This window comes from Aegilops tauschii, chromosome 2 (genome assembly GCF_002575655.3).
Source record: "Aegilops tauschii subsp. strangulata cultivar AL8/78 chromosome 2, Aet v6.0, whole genome shotgun sequence".
NCBI classification, from domain to species: Eukaryota; Viridiplantae; Streptophyta; class Magnoliopsida; order Poales; family Poaceae; genus Aegilops; species Aegilops tauschii.
The window spans coordinates 620,741,756-620,769,199 of record NC_053036.3 but is presented as its reverse complement, the minus strand read 5'-3'; the positions used below and the strand labels follow the sequence as shown (position 1 = coordinate 620,769,199).

General features: G+C 50.7%; 3 protein-coding genes and 1 long non-coding RNA gene across 4 annotated transcripts; 2 read left to right on the top strand and 2 right to left on the bottom strand.

Moving 5' to 3' along the window:
* The first annotated feature begins 6,520 nt into the window (after positions 1 to 6,520).
* Positions 6,521 to 19,371, top strand: LOC109753594 (2-oxoglutarate-dependent dioxygenase 21, chloroplastic-like). Its single transcript, XM_020312516.2, has 4 exons — positions 6,521 to 6,682; positions 16,534 to 16,772; positions 16,856 to 17,234; positions 19,147 to 19,371. Exons 1-4 carry the CDS (start codon positions 6,521 to 6,523, stop codon positions 19,369 to 19,371), a joined length of 1,005 nt encoding a protein of 334 aa, XP_020168105.2.
* A 1,689-nt stretch (positions 19,372 to 21,060) lies between these two features.
* Positions 21,061 to 23,199, top strand: LOC141041832 (uncharacterized). Its single transcript, XR_012203553.1, has 2 exons — positions 21,061 to 21,550; positions 22,096 to 23,199. It is a non-coding gene; the product is annotated as an uncharacterized lncRNA (long non-coding RNA).
* On the bottom strand, positions 21,817 to 24,012 carry LOC109753588 (flavanone 3-dioxygenase 3). The gene is made up of 3 exons (XM_020312512.4): positions 23,733 to 24,012; positions 22,672 to 22,910; positions 21,817 to 22,565 (listed from the first exon to the last, which is right to left on the bottom strand). The coding sequence occupies exons 1-3, from the start codon at positions 23,898 to 23,900 to the stop codon at positions 21,995 to 21,997; spliced, it is 978 nt and encodes a 325-aa protein (XP_020168101.1). The 5' UTR covers positions 23,901 to 24,012; the 3' UTR covers positions 21,817 to 21,994.
* A 1,105-nt stretch (positions 24,013 to 25,117) lies between these two features.
* Positions 25,118 to 25,666, bottom strand: LOC141041362 (uncharacterized). Its single transcript, XM_073507501.1, has 2 exons — positions 25,399 to 25,666; positions 25,118 to 25,260 (listed from the first exon to the last, which is right to left on the bottom strand). Exons 1-2 carry the CDS (start codon positions 25,664 to 25,666, stop codon positions 25,118 to 25,120), a joined length of 411 nt encoding a protein of 136 aa, XP_073363602.1.
* Between the last annotated feature and the right edge of the window lie 1,778 nt (positions 25,667 to 27,444).

Here is a 27,444-nt window from a genome sequence, read left to right as displayed (position 1 = left end):
TGTGTGACAAGGGGAGAATATGCTGAGATAGACATGGGCAATCATGGTCAGGTCATTGATTGGTTAGTTCGCCAACCATTCTCGTCGGACGAGAACCGGGCTTCTCGTTGGGCATGGGTCAAAGAAACAAATGATGTTATTTGTTGCAACCCGGGACCGTACGCCGCATAGAATTGCATGAGGCTATGTAATCTTTGTCATTTGGACTGTAATGACATGTACCCTATGCTTGGTCGTCATTTGAACTACTATGACTTGTACCCTTAACATTTGAAATCATTAAGAACTTGGTGTTGTATGTCATATCAAGTAACCAAGTGTTGTACTCTACTGAATTTATTTTATGTTTTGGTTTATGTCATCTTAAACCCGTATATTCATGTAGGATGGACAGTCAATCCATGACTATGAACATAGCGTGTGAGAAGATCATGGCGGAGCGACACCGTTGCTTGAAGAAGGAATGTGAAGCATGGTTGAAGAGTTGTGATGAGGCAAATGCGGCCATGAAGGATTTCAGCAAGTATCACTTTATAGAGGAACCTTCTGATGCTAAGAAGAAAAAAGCTTTCCGAAAGCTTGTGAAGGAGAAAGAGAGGATGCTTGATGAGCTGCAAGACCGGGAATATGCTTGCAGACACGCTTTAGCAGTTGAGATTGCGTTCACTGCAAGCAAAGAAGAATTCCGTGAGATGGACTTGAGGAAACCCGGCCAGGTCATAGGATGGGCAATCAAACAAGGCGTGTCAGAGAATCCCGCTCGCCGTGCTGCATGGGCTTGGTTCCGTGAAACGAATGGTGTGTTGGGTCATTGGGCAGGATCCACGGACTTTCAACTGAAGCGTACTCAAGCACGTGACGATCAAATTGAACGTCTGATAAGTATGAGAAATATGTTACCTGTTTAGAAAATGTGCCGTTGAGCATGAGTCATTAGTTTCAACTGATGTCATCCGAACCGGGTCATGTTTTAATAAGTTTGAACATGTGTTATTCATGAATGTAATGAACTATGTTGAGTTGAGTTATGTATGTGCTTGCGAGATGATCATTCTAATATTTGATAGAATTGGGTATATTATGCTAATATTCGACAAATGGGGCAAAACAGAGGAGAACAGAGGAGAGCAGGAGGGAACAAACCCTACCGCCACAGGCGGTAGGGTCAACCCTACTGCCAGGGGCCTACCGTTTCTCGTTACAGAAAGTATACGCCCCCTACCGCCACGGGGTCTGGCGGTAGGGTACAGCAGCCTACCGCCAGGGCCTATGGCGGTAGGATCAACCCTACCGCCAGGGCGCTGGCATTTCTCGGTACAGAAGATATGCACCCCCCTACCGCCACGGGGTCTGGCGGTAGGGTACAGCACCCTACCGCCAGGGCCTCGGGCGATAGGGTTGTGAACTCTAAAAACAGAGCACTCTGTTCTGTTCTATCCCTCTTCTCTTCCCAACACAACAGTTTTTCAATAAGAATCATGACAAATCACAGAATATGATGACAAACTGAATTCATTCACGACACCTATCAAACATTTTCACACCAAATTCAATACAAATGGAAAATTCATTCACGACAAGTTCACGACACATGGCTTCTTGCCTTAGTATTACATAGTTCATGATAAATTTGGCATGGCTTCATCCGGTTACATGACGAGTCCACCGAAGCGAAGGCTTTACTGAGTCATACGGGGCCATTTCCCCTTCTTGTCACGTGCCTCATCCTCCTCTTCTGCCTTGCGAGCTTTTGCAAGCTTTCTTGCCCTCTCCTCCTCACGAGCAAGCTTCGCTTGGCATGCCCTCTCCTCCTCGCGTTGCTTCCGCTCCATCCTCTCTTTCTGACGACGCTCTTCCTCCAAGCCTCTTTGAAACCTTTCTTCGAACAGCCGCTGGCGCCTAAGACAATCTTCTAATTGGTCCTTTTGGATATCTTTTGGCACTTCATGATCTATCCAGCTGAAGTGCTTGCATAAAGGAGGCGGTGACTGCATATAAAACGGATGTTAGTGTTGACACACATTTTAGAGTAACATGTTACTTCTCTAGCATACCGGTGGAAGGTCATAGGCGTTAGTTGGAAGCGCACGATAGTAAGCATAATTGGGGCAAACAAGATATCTCCTTCCTTCTGTCCATGACTTCTTTCGGTCGGTGGACTCCTTCACCTTGCAAACATCTCCACACCAACATGGCGGAATCTTCACATCTTTCTCCTTCACCTTGTCCAAAGATGCGTCCTTCCACTTGTGTGGCATGTCTTCTTGGTGAGCACACGGTGGCCTCCTCATGGAACCGGATGAAGCCATGCCCTATAACAAATAAAGATGTTAAGTCAAAATATGAACACATTGACATGTAAAGAGGCAAATATATCAACAATGCATGAACATATTAAAAGTAGTACCATTCACATTATTTCAACCATCCGGATTGAGCAACACGTCGATAGGCCTTCCCCTATCAACCCGACGTGTCCTAGAAACACCGGATCCACGGCCACGGCCCCCTCCAAGGCTAGTCCTTCCTCCACGGCCACCTCCAAGGCTAGTCCTTCCTCCACGGCCACGGGCCCCTCCAAGGCTAGCTCTTCCTCCACGGCCACGGCCACCTCCAAGGCTAGTCCTCCGTCCACGTGTTTGACTAGTGCCCGTGTTGGTTCTAGGTTTCTTGCATGTCCTAACGTTGTGTCCTGTGTCGTTGCATTCTCCATAGTTGTTGTTCTCCGGTGGCTCCATGAAATGACCACTACCAAATTGCTTCATTCCGGTGTATCCAGCTAGATCATCCATGTCACTCCGGAATATCTTATTTCTTCTTCTTCCCCTCATAGGCACCATGAGTGCGGGATCTAGCACAATGTCTGGCCCAACATACTCAGGCCACTGTGAGGCATCAAGGAAAGGATTGAACCGAGGCGCCCATGTCAACCTTGTTCGTTCCAATGTGAACTCGTGCAACCGCACCGTTGTGCCATTGGATACGCGCACGTTTCTCGCCCGTGTTGCGGTCATCAAATGCGAGCAAGGCCAATGATACTTGTGTGGCCTCTCACACTGGCACCAACGGTTTTTCAGACGCACCTCGTAAGCAACTCCGCCATAAGACCTACCATCCCTTGTTGTCCCACCCGGCTCATCGATTTGATAGATCATTTCTTTTTCATTATATTTGATCACTTGTTGTTTGGCAGACTTGCGCGCTTGATGCAACAACCAATCATGAACCTTTAATGGATAGTCCATCTTTTCGCCAATCCACTTGGCCGTGCTTTCAGAATGCTTTAGGAAGTACTCATTGAGCTTGATGAAAGTGTACTTGAGTATTGCGGTCACCGGCAAGGAACGAACACCCTTCAACAATTGTTGAAGCATTCCACCATGTTGCTTGTCATGTCCCCATATCACATACCTCCTTCATCGTAAGCGCGTGACCACTTTTCTTTATCCGGCTCGTGCCTAAGCAAGAGTTCTTTTCCCCCTTTGTTCTTCTCCAAAGCCTTGAGGAGTTTATCGTATCGGCTTTTGAATGTGTCGGTGTTGAATGCAACGCAAACAAGGGTAAGGTCTTTGCAAAACTCCTTGCTCTTGCATGCCCGGTAAAAGTTTGCAACAAAGTGTCTCATGCACCAACGGTGTTGAAGCTTTGGAAGACCGGGAATATCAACGTCTATTGCTTTGAGAATCTCATGATGGCGATCCGATATAATGCATACCTCTCGCTTGCCTATCACCTTGGTTCTCACATGCCCCATGAACCACTCCCAATTATCATCGTGCTCCGAAGGCACCAAGGCAAATGCCACCAGCAACACGTTATCATTTGAAGAGTGGGCCATCGCCACCATCAATGTGCCCTTGTATTTGCCGGTCAAGAATGTACCATCTATAGACAAGACCGGGCGACAATACGTGAATGCCTCAATGCATTGTCCAAAGCTCCAGAAGGCACGACGAAACACTCCGTCAATTGACTCCACACGATGGCGCATTCCTGGGTTTCGATGAGCAATGGCTGCCAACATCTTGGGAAGAATGTTATATGCGGCCTCATAATCACCATGCAACATCCTAATAGCGTTTGCCTTCGCCATCCATGCCTTCCCATACTTGACCGGGTATCCAGAAAGTTCCTCAATCGAAGACATGAGAAACTTGACCTTCACGGTTGGATCATGTGCTATTTGATGCAACAATTTGTATCCTAGATACTCAGACATGAGTTGACGGTGTCCTTTGCTTCGGTCGGCCTTGTCCGGGGGTACGCACGTGTGAGTGCCAACATGACTCTTCAACACCCATTGCCCGGTTTCTTTGATTTTTCTACCGCGGACCATCCATTTGCAACCTTCTTGGTCACATTTGACTGTGTACCGAAGTTTTTGATTCGAATGACCAACAACAAATGGTCTATGGTTCCTAATGGCATAGTCACACAACCATATCTTGAACTCTACCAAAGAACCAAACTTGATGCCTTTCTTCAAATGAGCATTCTCATCCTCATTTTCTGGTCGAGGATAACTGAATTTGGGGCACGGCGTTGGCTCAGACAACCAGAATCTCAGCCCACCGTCAACGACGGCATTGTCCGCAAGACTCACATCCCTAAACAACGGCGGCCCTCTCTCCTTGCCGGTCACCTTCTTGTAGATTTCATTTTCTTGCGCAGTCAACCCATCCTCGTCCAACTATTCCTCCGGACCCTCGTCATCCGAGTTATACCCACACATACGGTTATAAGGGAGGGTACGGTCCATGTTTTGTTGCCGCACAATGACGTCCAAGTTACCAATTGGATTGTAATGGATCTCTTCATTCTCCGAGTAAGCATCCTCTTGAGCAACAATAGCGTCATCATCAACATGACCACTAGCATCTTCTTCAACATGAGGAATAGCATCATGACGGAGTACTATGGCGCTAGCATTGATATGATCTTCATTGGGTTGGCTACTTGGTGGTTGGCTAGAACAATTTGGGACATACACCTCGGCACTATCATCATGTACGGGGGAGGATGCATTGCGGTTGAGATCAATTTGCAAAGGAGGAGGAGGATCAACCTTTGTGGAAAAGATCTCAAGAGACTTGTCTTGTGATGCGTCTACTTTTTCCTTGTACACATTCCAATGCAATTGGGAGGTGATGGGCATACTCTTTAATCGGGACTTTACTCCCAATCCAACGTCATACCTCCCAATAAGCTTAACCACGGCATTTGAGTCATTCCAATGTAAAACACTTCTCACTTTAACTACAAGATCATCGAAGCTTGGACTTGTGTTAAAAACCATAGCCTCTTCCCCTCCATCGTCATTTCCAAGCATAAATGTCGACTTGTCCAAATAATGAACATGTACGAGCTTATGCATCTAAGAAATTGGAAACAATATAATCAATCCATATATGTCATCCAGCCAACACGAATGGACAAATGAACTAAAATTTGCATAAATTGGACAAGTAACTACTATTCATACTAAAGTTAACCTAACCATTAACCATAACCCTAACCATAACCCCTATAACCCTAACCCCCAACATAACCACCATAACCCTAACCCCTAACATAACAATAACCCTAACCATAAATGCATCATAAATGCACACAACAACATCAACACCTAGGGTTTGCAATAAATTGACCAAATCAACACAAAACAAAAATCTCAACCAATCAAAAGGAGGGGGAATGGGGGAGGTACCTTGGGTGATGAAAATGCTCCGGATACATCGATGAAACCTCAAGCAAGTGGAGTGGATCTAGGGGGGTTTGTGAGGGGGGAGAGGAGCTGAGCACGGGGAAGAAGATGAGTGGGGAAGAAGAGTGGTGGTGGGGTCCACAATCCAGCCCTTCCCCACCTTATCCACCACACAGGACCCTACCGCCAGAGGGTCTGGCGGTAGGCTTCAGTAACCTACCGCCGTACCCGATGGCGGTGGGCCCTTTTCCACGTCAGCAGCTGCCCAACGACCGTCATTCACCGTCAAAGGACCTACCGCCAGAGGGGAAGGCGGTAGGACGTGCAAGCCTACCGCCAGACCCCCTGGAGGTAGGCAAAAGGGTCAGATCCCGAAATATTTTCGAACGGGGTCAGATCCTGATTTTGTTTGCAAAAAGGGTCAAAACACGAAATTTTGCCTCACCTGGACGCAGATACTACATCACGGCGTACGTACTCCTACGTACTACATGCCCAACCCAACTGGGCGGCTGCTCCTGGACCGGAAAAAAGAAAACAAGCGGTTTTGGGCTGGCATTCAAAAGATCTACGTGCACGGGATCTGGTATCCCTTGCTTGCCCGGTGGCATCGCGTCTGCCTCCCATGCTTCTTGTGTGCTGCTGATCGCTGATTGCTTCCTGCTCTGCGAGATTCCGCCCTATAAATCCCACTAGCGCTCGGGAACCATCTTAGAAGAAGAAGCAGAAGAAGAGCCGGCAAGAAGGAAGGATATCCGTTCTGTCTGTTGGTGAGGCATGCCTGCTACCGTCTCTGGGTGCCTCTTGGCGAGGAGCATGGCGAGCCACCACAAAAACCAGCAGCTAGGAGGGGCGGCGGCGGCGCCGGGGGCACTGCCGGTGATCAACATTGGCCGGCTCAACGACAAGGACCCCGCCGCGCGGGCGCTCGTCGTCCAGGACATCGCCCGGGCGTGCCGCGACCGGGGATGCTTCCAGGTTCGTGTCGTTAGTTGCTCTGCTTCTGCTTGTTACTCCTCTCCTGCTCTGCATCCTCTGGTACGGTCCTCAAGCGAACAACAGCTCCGCTGCACGGTCAGTTCAGAAAAAGGATAGGGTTACAAGTTACACGTGTTGACGTGGATGCACCCATTTTTATACTGACAGTGACCTGGCAGTAAGTTAACTGTTTCCAAAACAAGCGACAAACCATGCATATATATACCGATCGACATGCCAGTGCTTTTTTTTTAAAAAGGAGGATGACCCCCGGCCTCTGCATCTGGGAGATGCATGCAGCCACTTTATTGATTATTTTTGGAGACCTTACAAAGTATTACAACAATATGCCTGAATCCGCCATCTTGGCAACATATGCCACTACTCCTATCCATATGATGAAGGGATGCTAGCTGGGCCAAATACCCAGACCACTCACCTAAACCTATCATCAAAAGCCGGAAGCCCCAGCCGAGTCACATACCGGGTCTGGGGCACAAACCGGTCTGACGCACTCACATGTGTCGTCGCCGCCATCTTTCACAGGTCCGTCTTCAGAGCAGATATTGAGGATTCTACCTTGTCAGGCCACTCTGCCATCGACGCCATCATGACACCAGACAGCCACCTCCTCCTGCGCGAGTCCATCTACACGCATCGGGCGCCGAGTCTCCGCTGCGCCACGCCGCCGAGATCCGCCGTCTTTGATGCGGAGGAGAAAACACCGCTCCACCTCTGGCCGCATCGCCGGCCACCTGTCGCGATGTCGTGCAAGTCCAGCTCTGGGAAAGCACGCAGGGAATCACGATCTTCAAGACGACGCCCTCAGGAGGGGAAGCGACGTATCACGCCATCGTCTGGTCCTGCACCGCAGGTCCTGGGCTTTCACCCGAAGAAAGTGACCCGATAGCGGAGGAGGTCGGAGAACTCCACAACGGCCCCCAGGAGGAGAGCGACATCCGCAGACACCGCGTCGTCGGCTTTCGCCCGGGGCAACCCTACCTCCGCACCCTCACGCTGCCGGACGAGGATGGGGGAACCCCAGCGCCGCCAGCATGCGAACCAACTAGCCCAAGCACCTCTTGCGCGGCGGCGGCGCCATCACCACGCACGACCACCAACCTCACCGCCGGCCGAAGCTAATGGGCCAGATCGGCCGAGCCCGCCACGGCCAGATCACAAACCTCGGGACGCCGTCGCATCAAGGCAGCCACGAGCAGCCGGCAGCCCATCACCCGCGAGAGGATGAGGACGCAGCGCCGGGCAGCCGCCACGCCGGCCGGAGACGCCGAGGACGAGACTCCCACCACCACGGGCTCACGCCGGCAACCTAGGCCGCCGAGAGCGCGCAGATCCCCACTGCCACCGTCCTCCGGTGTGGGCTTTGTTGGGGATCGTTGCAGAAATTTAAAATTTTCTACGCATCACCAAGATCAATATATGGAGTCATCTAGCAACAAGAGAGAGGAGTGCATCTACATACCCTTGTAGATCGCGAGCGGAAGCGTTCAAGTGAACGAGGTTGATGGAGTCGTACTCGTCGTGATCCAAATCACCAATGACCGAGCGCCGAACGGACAATACCGGTGACCCCCGAAACTTTCCCGGTGGCTGAAACTGGACTTCCTACATATAATTCTTCACCTCCGGACCATTCCGGAACTCCTCGTGACGTCCGGGATCTCATCCGGGACTCCGAACAACTTTCGGATTTCCGCATACTAATATCTCTACAACCCTAGCGTCACCGAACCTTAAGTGTGTAGACCCTACGGGTTCGGGAGACATGCAGACATGACCGAGACGACTCTCCGGTCAATAACCAACAGCGGGATCTGGATACCCATGTTGGCTCCCACATGTTCCACGATGATCTCATCAGATGAACCACGATGTCGAGGATTCAATCAATCCCGTATACAATTCCCTTTGTCAATCGGTACGTTACTTGCCCGAGATTCGATCGTCGGTATCCCAATACCTTGTTCAATCTCGTTACCGGGAAGTCACTTTACTCGTACCGTAATGCATGATCCCGTGACCAAACACTTGGTCACATTGAGCTCATTATGATGATGCATTACCGAGTGGGCCCAGAGATACCTCTTCGTCATACGGAGTGACAAATCCCAGTCTCGATTCGTGCCAACCCAACAGACACTTTCGGAGATACCCGTAGTGCACCTTTATAGCCACCCAGTTACGTTGTGACGTTTGGCACACCCAAAGCACTCCTATGGTATCCGGGAGTTGCACAATCTCATGGTCTAAGGAAATGATACTTGACATTTAGAAAAGCTCTAGCAAACGAACTACACGATCTTGTGCTATGCTTAGGATTGGGTCTTGTCCATCACATCATTCTCCTAATGATGTGATCCCGTTATCAATGACATCCAATGTCCATAGTCAGGAAACCATGACTATCTGTTGATCAACGAGCTAGTCAACTAGAGGCTCACTAGGGACATGTTGTGGTCTATGCATTCACACATGTATTACGATTTCCGGATAACACAATTATAGCATGAACAATAGACAATTATCATGAACAAGGAAATATAATAATAACCATTTTATTATTGCCTCTAGGGCATATTTCCAACAGTCTCCCACTTGCACTAGAGTCAATAATCTAGTTACGTTGTGATGAATCGAACACCCATAGAGTTCTGGTGCTGATCATGTTTTGCTCTAGGGAGAGGTTTCGTCAACGGATCTGCTACATTCAGGTCCGTATGTACTTTACAAATATCTATGTCTCCATTCCGAACATTTTCACGAATGGAGTTGAAGCGACGCTTGATATGCCTGGTCTTCCTGTGAAACCTGGGCTCCTTGGCAAGGGCAATAGCTCCAGCGTTGTCACAGAAGAGAGTTATCGGGCCCGACGCATTGGGAATAACTCCTAGGTCGGTAATGAACTCCTTCACCCAGATTGCTTCTTGTGCTGCCTCTGAGGCCGCCATGTATTCCGCTTCACATGTAGATCCCGCCACAACGCTTTGCTTGCAACTGCACCAGCTGACCGCCCCACCATTCAAAATATACACGTATCCGGTTTGTGACTTAGAGTCATCCAGATCTGTGTCGAAGCTAGCATCGACGTAACCCTTTACGACGAGCTCTTCGTCACCTCCATAAACGAGAAATATATCCTTAGTCCTTTTCAGGTACTTCAGGATGTTCTTGACCGTTGTCCAGTGTTCCATGCCGGGATTACTTTGGTACCTTCCTACCAAACTTACGGCAAGGTTTACATCAGGTCTGGTACACAGCATGGCATACATAATAGACCCTATGGCCGAGGCATAGGGGACGACACTCATCTTTTCTCTATCTTCTGCCGTGGTCGGGCATTGAGCCGTGCTCAATTGCACACCTTGCAATACAGGCAAGAACCCCTTCTTGGACTGATCCATATTGAACTTCTTCAATATCTTGTCAAGGTACGTACTTTGTGAAAGACCAATGAGGCGTCTTGATCTATCTCTATAGATCTTGATGCCTAATATATAAGCAGCTTCTCCAAGGTCCTTCATTGAAAAACACTTATTCAAGTAGGCCTTTATACTTTCCAAGAATTCTATATCATTTCCCATCAATAGTATGTCATCCACATATAATATGAGAAATACTACAGAGCTCCCACTCACTTTCTTGTAAACACAGGCTTCTCCATAAGTCTGTGTAAACCCAAACGCTTTGATCATCTCATCAAAGCGAATATTCCAACTTCGAGATGCCTGCACCAGCCCATAGATTGAGCGCTGGAGCTTGCATACTTTGTCAGCATTCTTAGGATCGACAAAACCTTCCGGCTGCATCATATACAATTCTTCCTTAAGGAATGCCGTTTTGACGTCCATTTGCCATATCTCATAATCATAGAATGCGGCAATTGCTAACATGATTCGGACGGACTTCAGCTTCACTACGGGTGAGAAAGTCTCATCGTAGTCAACCCCTTGAACTTGTCGATAACCCTTAGAGACAAGTCGAGCCTTATAGATGGTCACATTACCATCCGCGTCTGTCTTCTTCTTAAAGATCCATTTATTTTCTATGGCTCGCCGATCATCGGGCAAGTCAGTCAAAGTCCATACTTCGTTTTCATACATGGATCCTATCTCGGATTTCATGGCTTCTAGCCATTTGTCGGAATCTGGGCCCGCCATTGCTTCTTCATAGTTCGAAGGTTCACCGTTGTCTAACAACATGGTTTCCAAGACAGGGTTGCCGTACCACTCTGGCGCGGAACGTGTCCTCGTGGACCTACGAAGTTCAGCAGTAACTTGATCTGAAGCTTCATGATCATCATCATTAACTTCCTCCCCAGTCGGTGCAGGCACCACAGGAACATCTTCCCGCGCTGCGCTACTTTCCGGTTCGGAAGGGGTGACTATCACCTCATCAAGTTCTACTTTCCTCCCACTCACTTCTTTCGAGAGAAACTCTTTCTCCAGAAAGGACCCGTTCTTGGCAACGAAGATCTTGCCTTCGGATCTGAGGTAGAAGGTATACCCAATGGTTTCCTTAGGGTATCCTATGAAGACGCATTTTTCCGACTTGGGTTCGAGCTTTTCAGGTTGAAGTTTCTTGACATAAGCATCGCATCCCCAAACTTTAAGAAACGACAGCTTAGGTTTCTTCCCAAACCATAATTCATACGGTGTCGTCTCAACGGATTTCGACGGAGCCCTATTTAAAGTGAATGCGGCGGTCTCTAAAGCATAGCCCCAAAATGAGAGCGGTAGATCGGTAAGAGACATCATAGATCGCACCATTTCCAATAGAGTGCGATTACGACGTTCGGACACACCATTTCACTGAGGTGTTCCAGGCGGCGTGAGTTGTGAAACTATTCCACATTTCCTTAAGTGTGTGCCAAATTCGTGACTCAAATATTCCCCTCCACGATCTGACCGTAAGAATTTTATTTTCCTGTCACGTTGATTCTCAACCTCACTCTGAAATTCCTTGAACTTTTCAAAGGTCTCAGACTTGTGTTTCATTAGGTAGACATAACGTTGAACCCATATCTACTCAAGTCATCAGTGAGAGTGAGAACATAACGATAGCCACCGCGAGCCTCAACACTCATTGGACCGCACACATCAGTATGTATGATTTCCAATAAGTTGGTTGCTCTCTCCATTGTTCCGGATAACGGAGTCTTGGTCATCTTACCCATGAGGCATGGTTCGCACATGTCAAATGATTCGTAATCAAGAGACTCTAAAAGTCCATCAGCATGGAGCTTCTTCATGCGCTTGACACCAATGTGACCAAGACGGCAGTGCCACAAGTATGTGGGACTATCATTATCAACCTTACATCTTTTGGTACTCACACTATGAATATGTGTAACACTACGTTCGAGATTCATTAAGAATAAACCATTAACCAGCGGGGCATGACCATAAAACATATCTCTCATATAAATAGAACAACCATTATTCTCGGATTTAAATGAGTAGCCATCTCGCATTAAACGAGATCCAGATACAATGTTCATGCTCAAAGCTGGCACTAAATAACAATTATTGGGGTTTAAAACTAATCCCGTAGGTAAATGTAGAGGTAGCGTGCCGACGGCGATCACATCGACCTTGGAACCATTCCCGACGCGCATCGTCACCTCGTCCTTTGCTAGTCGCCGTTTATTCCGCAGCTCCTGCTTTGAGTTACAAATATGAGCAACCGCACCGGTATCAAATACCCAGGAGCTACTACGAGTGCTGGTAAGGTACACATCAATAACATGTATATCACATATACCTTTGGTGTTGCCGGCCTTCTTGTCCGCTAAGTACTTGGGGCAGTTCCGCTTCCAGTGACCACTTCCCTTGCAATAAAAGCACGCAGTCTCAGGCTTGGGTCCATTCTTTGGCTTCTTCCCGGCAACTGGCTTACCGGACGCGGCAACTCCCTTGCCGTCCTTCTTGAAGTTCTTCTTACCCTTGCCTTTCTTGAACTTAGTGGTTTTATTCACCATCAACACTTGATGTTCCTTTTTGATCTCCACCTCCGCTGATTTCAGCATTGAATATACTTCAGGAATGGTCTTTTCCATCCCCTGCATATTGAAGTTCATCACAAAGCTCTTGTAGCTAGGTGGAAGCGACTGAAGAATTCTGTCAATGACCGCATCATCCGGGAGATTAACTCCCAGCTGAGTCAAGCAGTTGTGTAACCCAGACATTTTGAGTATGTGCTCACTGACAGAACTATTTTCCTCCATCTTACAACTGAAGAACTTGTCGGAGACTTCATATCTCTCGACCCGGGCATGAGCTTGGAAAACCATTTTCAGCTCTTCGAACATCTCATATGCTCCGTGTTGCTCAAAACGCTTTTGGAGCCCCGGTTCTAAGCTGTAAAGCATGCCGCACTGAACGAGGGAGTAATCATCAGCACGCTGCTGTCAAGTGTTCATAACGTCTTGGTTCTCTGGGATGGGTGCGTCACCTAGCGGTGCTTCTAGGACATAATCTTTCTTGGCAGCTATGAGGATGATCCTCAGGTTCCGGACCCAGTCCGTATAGGTGTTGCCATCATCTTTCAGCTTGGTTTTCTCTAGGAACGCGTTGAAGTTGAGGGCAACATTAGCGTGGGCCATTTGATCTACAAGACATATTGTAAAGATTTTAGACTAAGTTCATGATAATTAAGTTCACCTAATCAAATTATTCAATGAACTCCCACTCAGATAGACATCCCTCTAGTCATCTAAGTGAAACATGATCCAAGTCAACTAGGCCGTGTCCGATCATCACGTGAGACGGACTAGTCAACATCGGTGAACATCTTCATGTTGATCGTATCTTCTATACGACTCATGCTCGACCTTTCGGTCTTCCGTGTTCCGAGGCCATGTCTGTACATGCTAGGCTCGTCAAGTCAACCTAAGTGTATTGCGTGTGTAAATTTGGCTTACACCCGTTGTATTCGAACGTTATAATCTATCACACCCGGTCATCACGTGGTGCTTCGAAACAACGAACCTTCGCAATGGTGCACAGTTAGGGGGAACACTTTCTTGAAATTATTGCGAGGGATCATCTTATTTAAGCTACCTTCGTTCTAAGCAAATAAGATGTAAAACATGATAAACATCACATGCAATCAAATAGTGACATGATATGGCCAATATCATTTTGCTCCTTTTGATCTCCATCTTCGGGGCGCCATGATCATCTTCGTCACCGGCATGACACCATGATCTCCATCATCATGATCTCCATCATTGTGTCTTCATGAAGTTGTCACGCCAACGATTACTTCTACTTCTATGGCTAACGTGTTTAGCAATAAAGTAAAGTAATTTACATGGCGTTATTCAATGACACGCAGGTCATACAAAAATAAAGACAACTCCTATGGCTCCTGCCGGTTGTCATACTCATCGACATGCAAGTCGTGATTCCTATTACAAGAACATGATCAATCTCATACATCACATATGTTTCATTCATCACATCCTTTTGGCCATATCACATCACAAGGCATATGCTGCAAAAACAAGTTAGACGTCCTCTAATTGTTGTTGCAAGTTTTTACGTGGCTGCTATAGGTTTCTTAGCAAGAACGTTTCTTACCTATGCCAAAACCACAACGTGATATGCCAATTTCTATTTACCCTTCACAAGGACCCTTTTCATCGAATCCGTTCCGACTAAAGTGGGAGAGACAGACAGTGCATGTCAGTCGGTGGAACCTGTCTCACGTAAGCGTACGTGTAAGGTCGGTCCGGGCCGCTTCATCCCACGATGCCGCCGAAACAAGATAAGACTAGTAGTGGCAAGAAAAATTGACAACATCTACGCCCACAACAAGTTTGTGTTCTACTCGTGCATAGAAACTACGCATAGACCTAGCTCATGATGCCACTGTTGGGGATCGTTGCAGAAATTTAAAATTTTCTACGCATCACCAAGATCAATCTATGGAGTCATCTAGCAACGAGAGAGAGGAGTGAATCTACATACCCTTGTAGATCGCGAGCGGAAGCGTTCAAGTGAACGAGGTTGATGGAGTCGTACTCGTCATGATCCAAATCACCGATGACCGAGCGCCGAACGGACGGCACCTCCGCGTTCAACACACGTACGGTTGGGGAAGACGTCTCCTCCTTCTTGATCCAGCAAGGGGGAGGGAGAGGTTGATGGAGATCCAGCAGCACGACGGCGTGGTGGTGGAAGCAGCGGGGATCTCGGCAGGGCTTCGCCAAGCTCAGCGAGAGGGAGAGGTGTCACGGGAGGGAGAGGGAGGCGCCAGGGGCTTGGGTGCGGCTGCCCTCCCCCCCCCCCTTTATATAGGGTCCCTGGGGGGGCGCCGGCCCTAGGAGATCCCATCTCCAAGGGGGGGCGGCCAAGGGGGTGGCTTGCCCCCCAAGCCAAGTGGGGCGCCCCCACCCCTAGGGTTTCCAACCCTAGGCGCAGGGGGAGGCCCAAGGGGGGCGCACCAGCCCACCAGGGGTTGGTTCCCTTCCCCACTTCAGCCCATGGGGCCCTCCGGGATAGGTGGCCCCACCCGGTGGACCCCCGGGACCCTTCCGGTGGTCCCGGTACAATACCGGTGACCCCCGAAACTTTCCCGGTGGCCGAAACTGGACTTCCTACATATAATTCTTCACCTCCGGACCATTCCGGAACTCCTCTTGACGTCCGGGATCTCATCCGGGACTCCGAACAACTTTCGGATTTCCGCATACTAATATCTCTACAACCCTAGCGTCACCGAACCTTAAGTGTGTAGACCCTACGGGTTCAGGAGACATGCAGACATGACCGAGATGACTCTCAGGTCAATAACCAACAGCGGGATCTGGATACCCATGTTGGCTCCCACATGTTCCACGATGATCTCATCGGATGAACCACGATGTCGAGGATTCAATCAATCCCGTATACAATTCCCTTTGTCAATCGGTACGTTACTTGCCCGAGATTTGATCGTCGGTATCCCAATACCTTGTTCAATCTCGTTACCGGCAAGTCACTTTACTCATACCGTAATGCATGATCCCGTGACCAAACACTTGGTCACATTGAGCTCATTATGATGATGCATTACCGAGTGGGCCCAGAGATACCTCTCCGTCATACGGAGTGACAAATCCCAGTCTCGATTCGTGCCAACCCAACAGACACTTTCGAAGATACCCGTAGTGCACCTTTATAGCCACCCAGTTACGTTGTGATGTTTGGCACACCCAAAGCACTCCTATGGTATTCGGGAGTTGCACAATCTCATGGTCTAAGGAAATGATACTTAACATTTAGAAAAGCTCTAGCAAACGAACTACACGATCTTGTGCTATGCTTAGGATTGGGTCTTGTCCATCACATCATTCTCCTAATGATGTGATCCCGTTATCAATGACATCCAATGTCCATAGTCAGGAAACCATGACTATCTGTTGATCAACGAGCTAGTCAACTAGAGGCTCACTAGGGACATGTTGTGGTCTATGTATTCACACATGTATTACGATTTTCGGATAACACAATTATAGCATGAACAATAGACAATTATCATGAACAAGGAAATATAATAATAACCATTTTATTATTGCCTCTAGGGCATATTTCCAACAGGCTTCGCCCGGCGGACTCACCCGGCGGCGGCGGGAGAGGGGACGTGATGTAGAGGGGAACAGCGGCGGCGTACCTAGGGTTCCCCCGAACCGCCCTGGGACGACGCGGGGGTCGGGAGGGCAGGCGTCTAAAAACTTCAGCTAGCCTAGCTCGTGTTGCTGGCTTCCTGCTAGATAGGATCGTGCAACCGCCGTTCCTCTGTTCCGGCTCGTATGCCAGTGCTGAGTGCTGACACGTACGTACCTGAAGGTGGTAAACCACGGCGTCAGCAAGTCCGCCATGGATGGCGCCCTGAAGGCTGCGTCGGAGTTCTTCGACATGCCCGCCGAGCGCAAGGCGGCGTTCGCCTGCGACGACATCCGCAACCCGGTCCGGTACGACACCAGCTCCCGGGACGGGATCAGCAAGGCCAGGTCCTTCCTCAAGCACTACGCCAATCCCCTCGACCACTGGGTCGACTCCTGGCCAACACAACCGGCAACATACACGTAAGTACTTGGACATCAACTTTTACAAGATCGACCGATGAATCATCCCAGCAGCTTTTGACCGAACAAATGCTGATCGGCAGGAAGAAGATGGGGACGTATGCCGTGGAAATACAGAGGCTGTCAATACAGCTCATGGGGGCCATCGTGCAGGGGCTGGGGCTATGCCCAATGCACCTGCAGGAGAAGCTCGGGGCAGGGCTGCAGTTCATGGCGCTCAACAACTACCCGCAGGGGTCGTCGCGGGCGGGCGACACGGTCGGGCTGGCGCCGCACTCCGACATCGGCTTCATCACCATCCTGCTGCAGAGCTCGCCGGGGCTGGAGGTGACGCACCACGACGACGGCGGCGTCTGGACGCCCGTCCCGGTCATCCCGGGGGCGCTCCACGTCCACCTCGGCGACCACCTGGAGGTGCTCAGCAACGGCCGGCTCCGGTCCCTCCTGCACCGGGCCATCCTTGTTGGCGCCGCCTCCTAGCAGCGCCGCGTCGTCTTCCTCCCTCTCGTTGCATCTCCCAACTCTCGTGAGGTTTCTCTCTTCTCTTCTCTCACAAACACACACATGGTGATGAACTTTACACACACGCACGCATATACACCAAGGAAGAACACACAGGCTTTGCCGAGACTCTCCCTTGGCACCCACAAGCACTACATTGTTTTCTCAGCCCACATGACTCTGCATGCAGCTAACTAACTTGACTCAGCTCGGTTACTACCTCCACCAAGCGAACTCTATGCAGCTAACTAACCACACTGCATGCATGCTGACTAAACTGATTCACCAATTCCCTCGGCTAGTACTAGTACATCCTGTTGGCCTCAGCACTTGCACCGCAGCTTCACGCAGCACGCACACTCGCCACGGCGCAGCGTCCCGCACGTCCCGCGTGCACCTGACACGCCCGACGAGCCCGACCGCACCAGACGCCGTGGCTTATTCCAACACACACCCCCTAAGCCACGGCCTCGCCGTCCATCCTGACAGGACTCCGGCCTCTCGTCGACTGCCACGGAGAACGCCCTTCTTCACCTCCGGCGACAAACGCCGCAGCTTCTCTTCTCGGCGCACTGACGCCGCCGGCCGCAACTACGGCCGATTTCCTCAAGCACGAACTCGAGCCACACCTGTTACAATGCATACGGGGTTTCTTAGACCCTGGGGCGCGCCAGGGCACGTACCCTACGCCCTAGTCCACGCTGAGCTCTTGGTCCGGCCCGCTCTGCCCACTCCCGCGACATGCACGCACACGTCCGGGTCGTGCGAGCCCGCCTAGGACCAACTCCACGCTCCCCCCGATCTCGCCAACAGAACGCACACAAGCTGCACTCATGCACAGACACGCCCGTGCACACCGCACGCACGACCCGCCGTGGACCCGACGCGCCCAGCGCGCCTGGCGCGCTCCCATACACGCGCCTGACGCGACAAGCTCATCGCCATGGTTGCTGTCGTCCGACGCCGCCGTGTTCTTCCAGCACGAGCCACCGCAGATGTCGTGCAACGCGGCCACCTCGCCGGCCACTGTCGCACACCGCCGCCGATGCAGCTACCGCCGCGCTGCGCCCCGTCGAGCGCCACTCACTGCCGCCGCCAAAACCCGCAGCTCCGTGCGCCGCCGTGCCGCGTCTCAGTGACTCGCGCCACTGCGCCTCCACGGCCGTCGCGCCGAGCTGCCGCGGCCTCTGCGCAACCACGCAGCTCCTCCGCGACCTCCTCGCCTCCGCGACCGCCGCTCCTCGTCGCGTGCACGGCATCACGCCGCACCACCGCGGACTCGTCGCCCGTCGTAGTCGCCACGCGCTCTCCGCGCGTCACAGCCTCCATGTACGCTGCAAGCTGCGCGGACGCCGCCGCGCGCCACGGCCGCCCCTCGAACTTGGCCCTGATACCAAATGTTGGCGCCGCCTCCTCGCAACGCCGCGTCGTCTTCCTTCCTCTCGTTGCATCTCACAACTCTCTTGAGGTTTCTCTCTTCTCTTCTCTCACAAACGCACACATGATGATGAACTTTACACACACACGCATATACACCAAGGAAGAACACACAGGCTTTGCCGAGACTCTCCCTTGGCACCCACAAGCACTACATTGTTTTCTCAGCCCACATGACTCTGCATGCAGCTAACTAACTTGACTCAGCTCGGTTACTACCTCCACCAAGCGAACTCTATGCAGCTAACTAACCACACTGCATGCATGCTGACTAAACTGATTCACCAATTCCCTCGGCTAGTACTAGTACATCCTGTTGGCCTCAGCACTTGCACCGCAGCTTCACGCAGCATGCACACTCGCCACGGCGCAGCGTCCCGCACGTCCCGCGCGCACCTGACACGCCCGACGAGCCCGACCGCACCAGACGCCATAGCTTATTCCAACAATCCTCAATACGGATGAGGCGAGGATCTCCATCGCCAGCATCCATGGCGCGGCGATGGACGAGAAGGTCGGCTGCGCCGACGAGTTCGTCGATGAGCGCCACCCCAGGATATACAGGGAGAGCAGCTTCCATGACTTCCTCGACTTCCTGCCCACCAACGTCAAGGCGTACCGGAGGTTCGTTGAGACCCTCAAGATCGGAGGCAGTGCTTAAACGGGAAACAAGTATTCCTACATTGGTTCAGCTCCACTAAGACATTCATAGCTGAATGAGACTCTGCAGATAAGTGTCCATTTAGTTGTGTCAGTCTTGTTGCTAGCTGAAGAACCAAATTGCTGTTTAATTATGCCTCCATTACCAAGTATCTCGGATTTCTCAGTACGAATAAGGGAGTATGGTATTAGCAGAGCTGGATAGGTGTGTGATTAGCAGGGTGCCTTTTTTTTCTCTCCATTTCTTTTTTTGGGGAAATGCAGTATGTCTGCGTGTCTCTTCCATCAAAAGGAGGATCAAAGGAACCTTGCCAAGTTCTTCCGGTTCTTTGGTGCCTACAACCATGTGTTGGTCAGTGCAGTCCTATATGTGTGTCAGTTTATTTCACCTATTGAAATTTACTTTCTCATGAGATATATTAAATACAATTTACTGTTTGGCATTTGCTTGACATACTGAGAAAGATAACGCTAGTGTGTTGAATACATGTTTCTTATGCCTCACATTGAAATTTATCATGACCTTCGATGAAGTTGTTCGAGCAAGGGGTAAACAACATCCGGAAAACCAGTGTACTTCTTCTGTAACATAAACTAAGTAGTTGTATTCGCAAAAAAAAGTAGTTGTAGTGTAAAAAAAGTAGTAGCAATTGTTATTGTTATAAGGAAGAGAAGGATTAGGTGGAATAATTCTTGTATTGCTTGAGCCTCGTGGGCATATATATAGGAGTATAAAGACCAACTTGAAGTACAAGACAAGGCAGGACCAAATCCTAGTCTATCCTAGTACTTCCTAATAATCCTTATACTCAACATCCCCCGCAGTCACAACGGTAGCGACGCAGATGGTGAAACTGGAGAAGAATCCGAAGGCAAGCCGACGGACCCCCCCCCCCCCCCCTCCCCATAGTCGGAACGGTCGATGCATCGCGGAGTCGTGGCTGGAGTGAAAACCGACGAGGTTGCTCAAGCAGGTGGTAGCCCTTTGTGCCGTTTGTCAATGTAGCCGAGAGCGTGGGTGGTGGAGCCGTGGTCGAGGTAGCCGTGCGAAGAATGCCGTGGTCGATGTCGAGTCGGGGTGGCCGGTGTCGAGGAAGTCGTCATGGAGCCGCGGGCGCAAGGGGGCGCCGAGTTAGCATGGGCGCAGTGGTGTCGAAGTAGTGGTGCGCCTAAAAAGAGCGGCATTCAGCTACACACCCAGACTAAACACTAGCCAGGGGTAGGGTGACCCAAACTCCAAGGCCAAATTTAGGTGTACCATGGGGCGACTGTGCGACATGAGCAGACCTGTCCAACATGCTCATGCTTTGCGAGCCGACACGGGAGCATGCGTGCTCAGCTCGTATAGGGCTTGGCCCAACACTCGGCTAAGCGGGTGTGTCTGGCCCACAACGCGCCTAGGATACCTGGGTGAGGCCCGCATGCCAGCCTGTTTATTTAAAAAAAATCTGATATATTGGCCCATAACAGCCCAAAAGGTTAAAAACAGCCCAGATTGGCTCAAAAAGCAAGTGAGACGGCTGGCACACGTGCCCAACTGGGCTGGCCCATTTAGTTCATCTGTCTTTTGGGCCGCGAGGCGAGGCACTCGTGTCGGCCCGGCACGGCCCGCTTATACAGGCCTGTAAAGTTTACTGGTGGGCCGTTCCGTGTATGGAGGCGAGACGTGCCCAACCCAAGTTGACCGGACGGCCGCGCTTGGACCCACCTGCCGCGCCGCCGCCACCGCCCCTGATCTCTTTGAGGCTCACGGTGCGCGAGGGCATCCCCGGAGACGGGCCGGAGGCGCAACCCACCACCCCACCGCCGCGCTCTTGTTCCGGTTCGGGACGGGACCTATTGCCGCGGCGGGGTGCGTGGTGACCGGCGACCTTGCCCTTCCTGTGTGCCGGCGGCGCTCCGCGGCCGGAGCTGCGCGTCTCCGCCCATGCCCACCTTCATCCTCGGCGCAGGCTCTGGCCGCCGCCGTCGCAGGGCACTACTCGAGGCGCCGGTGCCGCGTCGATATCGGCCACGGGCTAGTAGGAGGAGGTGGTCTGGAGATGGCTTGGACTTGTGTGAGGAAGGTGGACGGAGCCACGGAGGGCGCGCATGGAGGGCTGTGGTGGTGTTGCCATGGCGGGCTTCGACCGTATAAGATTGCGGTGGATGGCATGGTCCTTGGATTGCTTGCTCGGCAGGTTCCTCCTCGTCCCCCTCCCCCATTTCGATTTCATTTCCAAACCATCCATGGAGGAACCGCAATGCAACCCTGTTCCTCTCACCAGTTAAATTGTGCATTATGGTGTCCAACCTTGCAGAGAAAGTGTTCCAACAACCTGCTAATTGAAGCACCGACTGCTTCCTAACTGAAATTTGTAGGCGTCGCATTCTAGAGCTAACAGATTGGAAAGCGAGAAATGAGGCACCAAGCTTTCATTCATGTGTACCATGGACACTTGGTTAATTAACACGCCTTACTGGATAAATTTTACAGCGTGATTTTTTCTTTACCTAATATACAGACTCATTACTCCCTCGTAGTGATCTAAACACTCTTATATTAGTTTACAGAGGGAGTATCTTTTAGTGGGATGAAAGAGAAAAACAACATGACAACACAAAACAATTTCAGTAACTTAAGATCACTTCCTAAGGCTCTCTAGAAAGTTCCTGGGCTTCTTGTCCATATTGCTCGTGAGATGATCTAGGAAGTCACTAAAACTGCTCTCGTTGTACTTTTCAGGATTTTGCTCATTTACCAGCTCTTTGGCACTGGAGACTTTCTCGTCAAGTGCAAAACCATGAATGCTAGCTATGGAGACCCTGGCTTCTTTAGGATTCAGAACAGCACGGTGCACAACAGTCTTGATTTTGCCGTTGCTCAGAACTTCCATGGGGTCTCCTACGTGGACATGCAATGCATGTGGGAGTTGCGGAACCACCTTCCAACTGTCGCTGTTGCGGTCAACAACCTCCAGACCCTGAGAGCTTGCGAGCAAAATGGTAAGAAATCCATAATCAGAATGTGCTGCCAGCCCTATCGTCGAATCACCTTCTGATTCTTTTGGGTAGCGATTCACTGACAACAGCTGCAATCCTTCCTCAAATTTGTCATGCTCATAATCCTTACCCAATCCTAGGCCTTCAAGTATGGCTCCCATTAGTTGCAAAGCCACCCTCCTTACTTCAACTGCAAAATTTCCCATACAATCCCTGCTTTCAGTAAACAAAAAAAAGGAGTTATGTCGGCTCTTACGACCACACAGATTTATCTCTGTTGTTCGAGATTGTAACAAGGTTTTGTAGGAAGGTCTTTTACCTGTAGATTGGTGGCTTTTCTGGCCAATATTGCATCCAATCACTGAGGGGGTGGGCATATAACTTTAGTAATGCCCGTGACAAACTAATGCCATCCTTTGAGCTGGTGTGGTATCTGACAGGCTGTCGGATGTCCTCTGATGCAAACTCTTCCTTTATCTCACTTGGCAGTTTGAAGAAATCTGAAGCTGCTTCAACAGCACCATCCATGACAGATTGGCTGACCCCATGGTTTATAACCTGTAATCATCAGAGATTGGATAGGCAAGTGGGATTTCTTTGTTTGCTTACCAACAAGGGTTCAGTAAAGGCAGTAGCTTAAGTAATCCTCTTATGTACTACTCCTAGTTACTTTTTTTTAGGGTGAGGGAGTAGTCACTTAATTAGAAGAAAAAGCATGTTGACGGATCCTTTTATTTTCTCCAACTTATGTTTGTAGTTCCTTGAGAACCTTCACATTGCTTATATTTGAAACTTAATGGTTGAGCATTTTTTATGCACAAAAGCAAATAAGTTTTTGTTTCCTTTACTGCAAGGTCAATACCATAGTAACCAGCCATTAACGAGTAGGCTTAGACTTCGTTACAAGTTTCCAACTTTGATCAACTGTATAGACAAATAATGGAGAAAGTATGTGCTTGTACAAATTGACTGCGTAGGCACTTTCAGTTATCTTTTCTGAATTAGCGAAAACTAATGTACAGATCAAGGGTGATTTACATGAAGCGGAATGCACTCTGGTTAGCTTGAACTAGTATCATTGTCATATTAAGGAATACTGAACTACTGAAGGTGAAATTGGCATTAAACTTCTCTGCTTTCTCCATATCGTCTAGTTTTAGACAATTGTCATTTCCTCATTCAGTCACCTGTCTGCTCTGTTATATTCTCACCTGTGTGCTCTGTTATATTCCACATACACCGCACATTCCTTGCTTGATGTAAAGGGAAAACAAATGCCAAGGTGTGTGCCTCGTTTCTAATAAAAATGGGGGCGGGGGAAAACCCCTTTTCATCAAATAATGCCAAGGTGTCGCGCAATATTGCTGTCGAGGAGCATACCTGGAAGTTCCCGAGATCCTGGCACGCCTTGGCGATATCTCGGACCACGCGAGCTCGTATTGCGGGCTCAAGGGTGAGGTGGCCCAGGTTGATCACCGGCATCGGCAGCGGGTGGAGGCCGTTCGACGGGAGCTGCTCCCGGGGGACAATCCTCGATTCGTCCGACATGTCGGCCGGCCACTGCAGAGGCAGCGGAGTGCAGCCTTGCTATCCAGTGTGGCGGTACCAGAAGAGGGTGAAGTTGGCAGCAGCACTGTGGGGGCAGCGTCTACTTATAGGCAGCGTCATTCCAGGTAACACAGAAAACCATTTTTTGCGTCCCTCTGCCGGTATATCCTGGGCTGCGGTATGTACTGCCTCTGGACATCTCATCCCTCTCCCCTGGACAGTGCTAGCCCTGCTAGGGGTCGCCACTCGCCAAGGGCATTCTTCTGTCCATCGTGCATGGCGTGCACTTGGTTTGTTTTGGTCCACGGGAAGCTCCTGCGTGGGGCCTGCGTTGGGAACAGCCGCAGGATATGAGTAGGCATTTCGGCTGTGTGCCGCTCCAGGCCTCTCATGCAACCTGGTTTTATTTGGACCCTCGTACGGCAGACATGATGCCCACTGACGCATAGGGAGAGGAGGTTCCCGCCAACGACGAAGACACGTCCTCATCCCTTCCTCCTACACACGACTAGAGAATTGCCATGATTTGACGATGTTACTGGCAGAGAGAACTGCCATGTTGTGTATTCGAGTGTCCTCTTAGGCCAACTTCAGCGCGATCTCAAACGGACGTCCGTTTTGCCCGAATTTTGTCCGTTTGGGCAGGGCAATGGGTCGTGTCCGGGTCTGTCTTGGGATGCGGTGGCCGTGCGCCCAGCGCGCGGACGCATCCTTTGGCCCCATCCTGTCTGCCACGGCCAAAAATGCCCATATATTCATATTTCAATGTTCAAAAACAAGTTTGCACGTTCAAATATTAATTGTCTGGAAATAAAAATAGTTTTACAACCCAATCGAAATTGTCTCTAATAAAATAGTTTTACAACCAAATCGAAATTGTCTTGAATGAACATAATGAACCAATATATCTATTGGCACACTCATTTGGATCTTCAAAATGCAGGGGCTCAACATTTTCACCTTGAAAATCAAATCCTTGGTCGAAGATGCTGTTATCACGCTCGTCCTCAATGATCATGTTGTGCATGATCACACAAGCAGTCATCACCTAGCTTCCCTTCATCCCATGTTAGTGCAGGGTTTCGAAAGATACCCCATCGGGATTGAAGCACACCAAAAGCACGTTCCACATCCTTTCTAGCACTCTCTTGCATTTGGGCAAATCTCTTTCTCTTCTCACCTTGGGGGTTCGAGATTGTCTTCACAAAAGTTGACCACTAAGAATATATACCATCAGCTAGGTAGTATCCCTTGTTGTACTGGTGGCCGTTGATCTCAAAGTTGACAGGTGGGGAGTGACCTTCTACAAGCCTTGCGAAGACTGGAGAACGCTGCAACACGTTGATATCATTGTGAGAACCTGCCATGTCGAAGAAAGAATGCCATATCCAAAGATCCTGCAAAGCCACCGCTTCTAATATGACAGTGCACGCTTTAACATGCCCCTTGTACTGGCTCTACCAAGCAAATGGACAGTTCTTCCACTCCCAGTGCATACAATTTATCTTGCCAAGCATGCCTGAAAAGCCTCTAACTGCGTTGCTCGCCAACAATCTCTTTGTATCAGCGGCATTTGGCTGCCTCAAGTACTCAGGGCCAAACACTGCCATTACGACCTTGCAGAAGTTGTACAGTGACAGCAGACATGTGAACTCACTCATACGCACATACTCATCCACCAGATTGCCTGGAATTCCATATGCAAGCATGCGGATGGCCGCAGTGCATTTCTGGTAAGAGGAGAATCCAAGCTTGCCAAGGGGCATCCGTCTTGCACTCGAAGTATGGGTCATGAGCAACCACTCCCTCTCGGATATGATTGAACACATGCCTTGCCATACGAAAACGATGACGGAATTTATCCGGCTTGAAGAGCGGGGTGTTCGCAAAGTAATCGGCATAGAGCAGGGCGTGGCCTCTCTCCCTATTGTGGTTCAGGTTGGGAGCACGGCCAGGGACTGACCCCCTGTACCGAGGAAGCTGCCGTTTAATGTGGTCGTGAACGACCAGTGCAACCACCACAAGATCTTCATCATCCGAGGACGAATCGTCCGATGAATAAATGAAGTGGTGGAAGAAAAATCCATCTCCACTGTCCATACCTTTGTGGGCAAAGTGTCAAACACCTTGCGTTCGTGGTGGCAAAGAGGCCGCGATGATCACCTCGATGCAGCAGGGGTGGTTGGCGGCCGGCTACTGGCCGCTCTGGAGCACTCGACGGAAGCTGACGTGGTCCATATCCGTCGCCGGCGGACGTATCCCATCTGGCACCGGCTACGACGACGACGGCCAAATATCCTTCAAGCGACGGCCAAAACTCCTACGAAAGTGCGGGCGTGGTGGCGGCCATGTCGAGACGTGGTTTGGTATGGATTGTCGGGGGGGTGAGCAGTGAGGAGGCGGCCGGAGAATAGTGGCGGCGCTGGCGGTGGGGTGGGGCGGGGGAGAGCGGGTGAGGCATTGGAAGCGAATGGACTGCTAGTGTCCCCGACAGGCAGGCCACGGGGGGACAAGGGCGTGCGTCCAGCCCGTCCGCGCGATGTCCGTTTCACCCCAAACTCGGTGCAAGTTTGGGCCGTGAATGGGTCGAAAACGGACGAAATCCGGACATTTGTCTGTTTGGGGCCACACGTTGGGCCGCGTTATTCGTCCGTTCTACCCCAAACGGACGCACCCGGACGGGATGGGGTCGCGCGCCGGAGTTGGCCTTACCGAACCATATGGTTTCTCTTAATGGAAATCGGAAGGAGAAGCCCTTCTTTTATTCAAAAAGAAATGTTGTGTATTCGAGACATGGCAATGATGCAGCGGGGAGAATTGTAGTGCTACAGGAGAAAATTCTCACGTGACTTTAGAAATTAACACGGCGGGGCTCTCTTGTTCCTTAGCGGGCAAGGGAGTGGCGCGGGTCGGTCTCTCCAGCAGGGGCGCGGGGCGGGCGCTGCGATGGCGGGCTGGCGTTCGGGATGGAGCTCGTGCGGTGGACCGGTGGTTGTGCTTCGGGTGGCGCGGTTGGCGGTGGTTCGTGCGGGGCGGGCTGTGGTGCCGGTGGACCTGGCGCGGTGGTCCCTTGTAGCGAGGGCTAGGCGTGGCGCGGCGGGGCGGCTGCTGCTGATAGCGGTGATGGTCGGCGGCTTTGCCGCGGGCATGGGGAGGCGGAGCAGTGTGTGGTTGGCGGAGACTTGGGCCTTGGCCGGTGGTGGCGGAATCTTACGTGGGGAGCCGATGGGAGACGGGGTCGGCATGGGTGTGGTACTGTCCGGCGGCTGGAGTTACCGACTGCCATGGGCGGCCTCCCATCTGGATCTGGGTCCGATCTGATGGGGCGGCGCCCGCCTCTCCCGGGTATGTTCGCTGGCAATGGGCTGGCAACCCGGACTAGTCGCCGGTGTTGGAGTTTGACGAGGTCCTTCTGTCTAGGGTTTGTTGCTCCTTGCACGAGGTTTAGGGTTTAGGACAAATATGCCGACCAACGTGACATAGATTTTATTTATCTAGGAGGTGGTTGAACCGGAAATTCTAACCGACCCTATTGTCGAGGTTA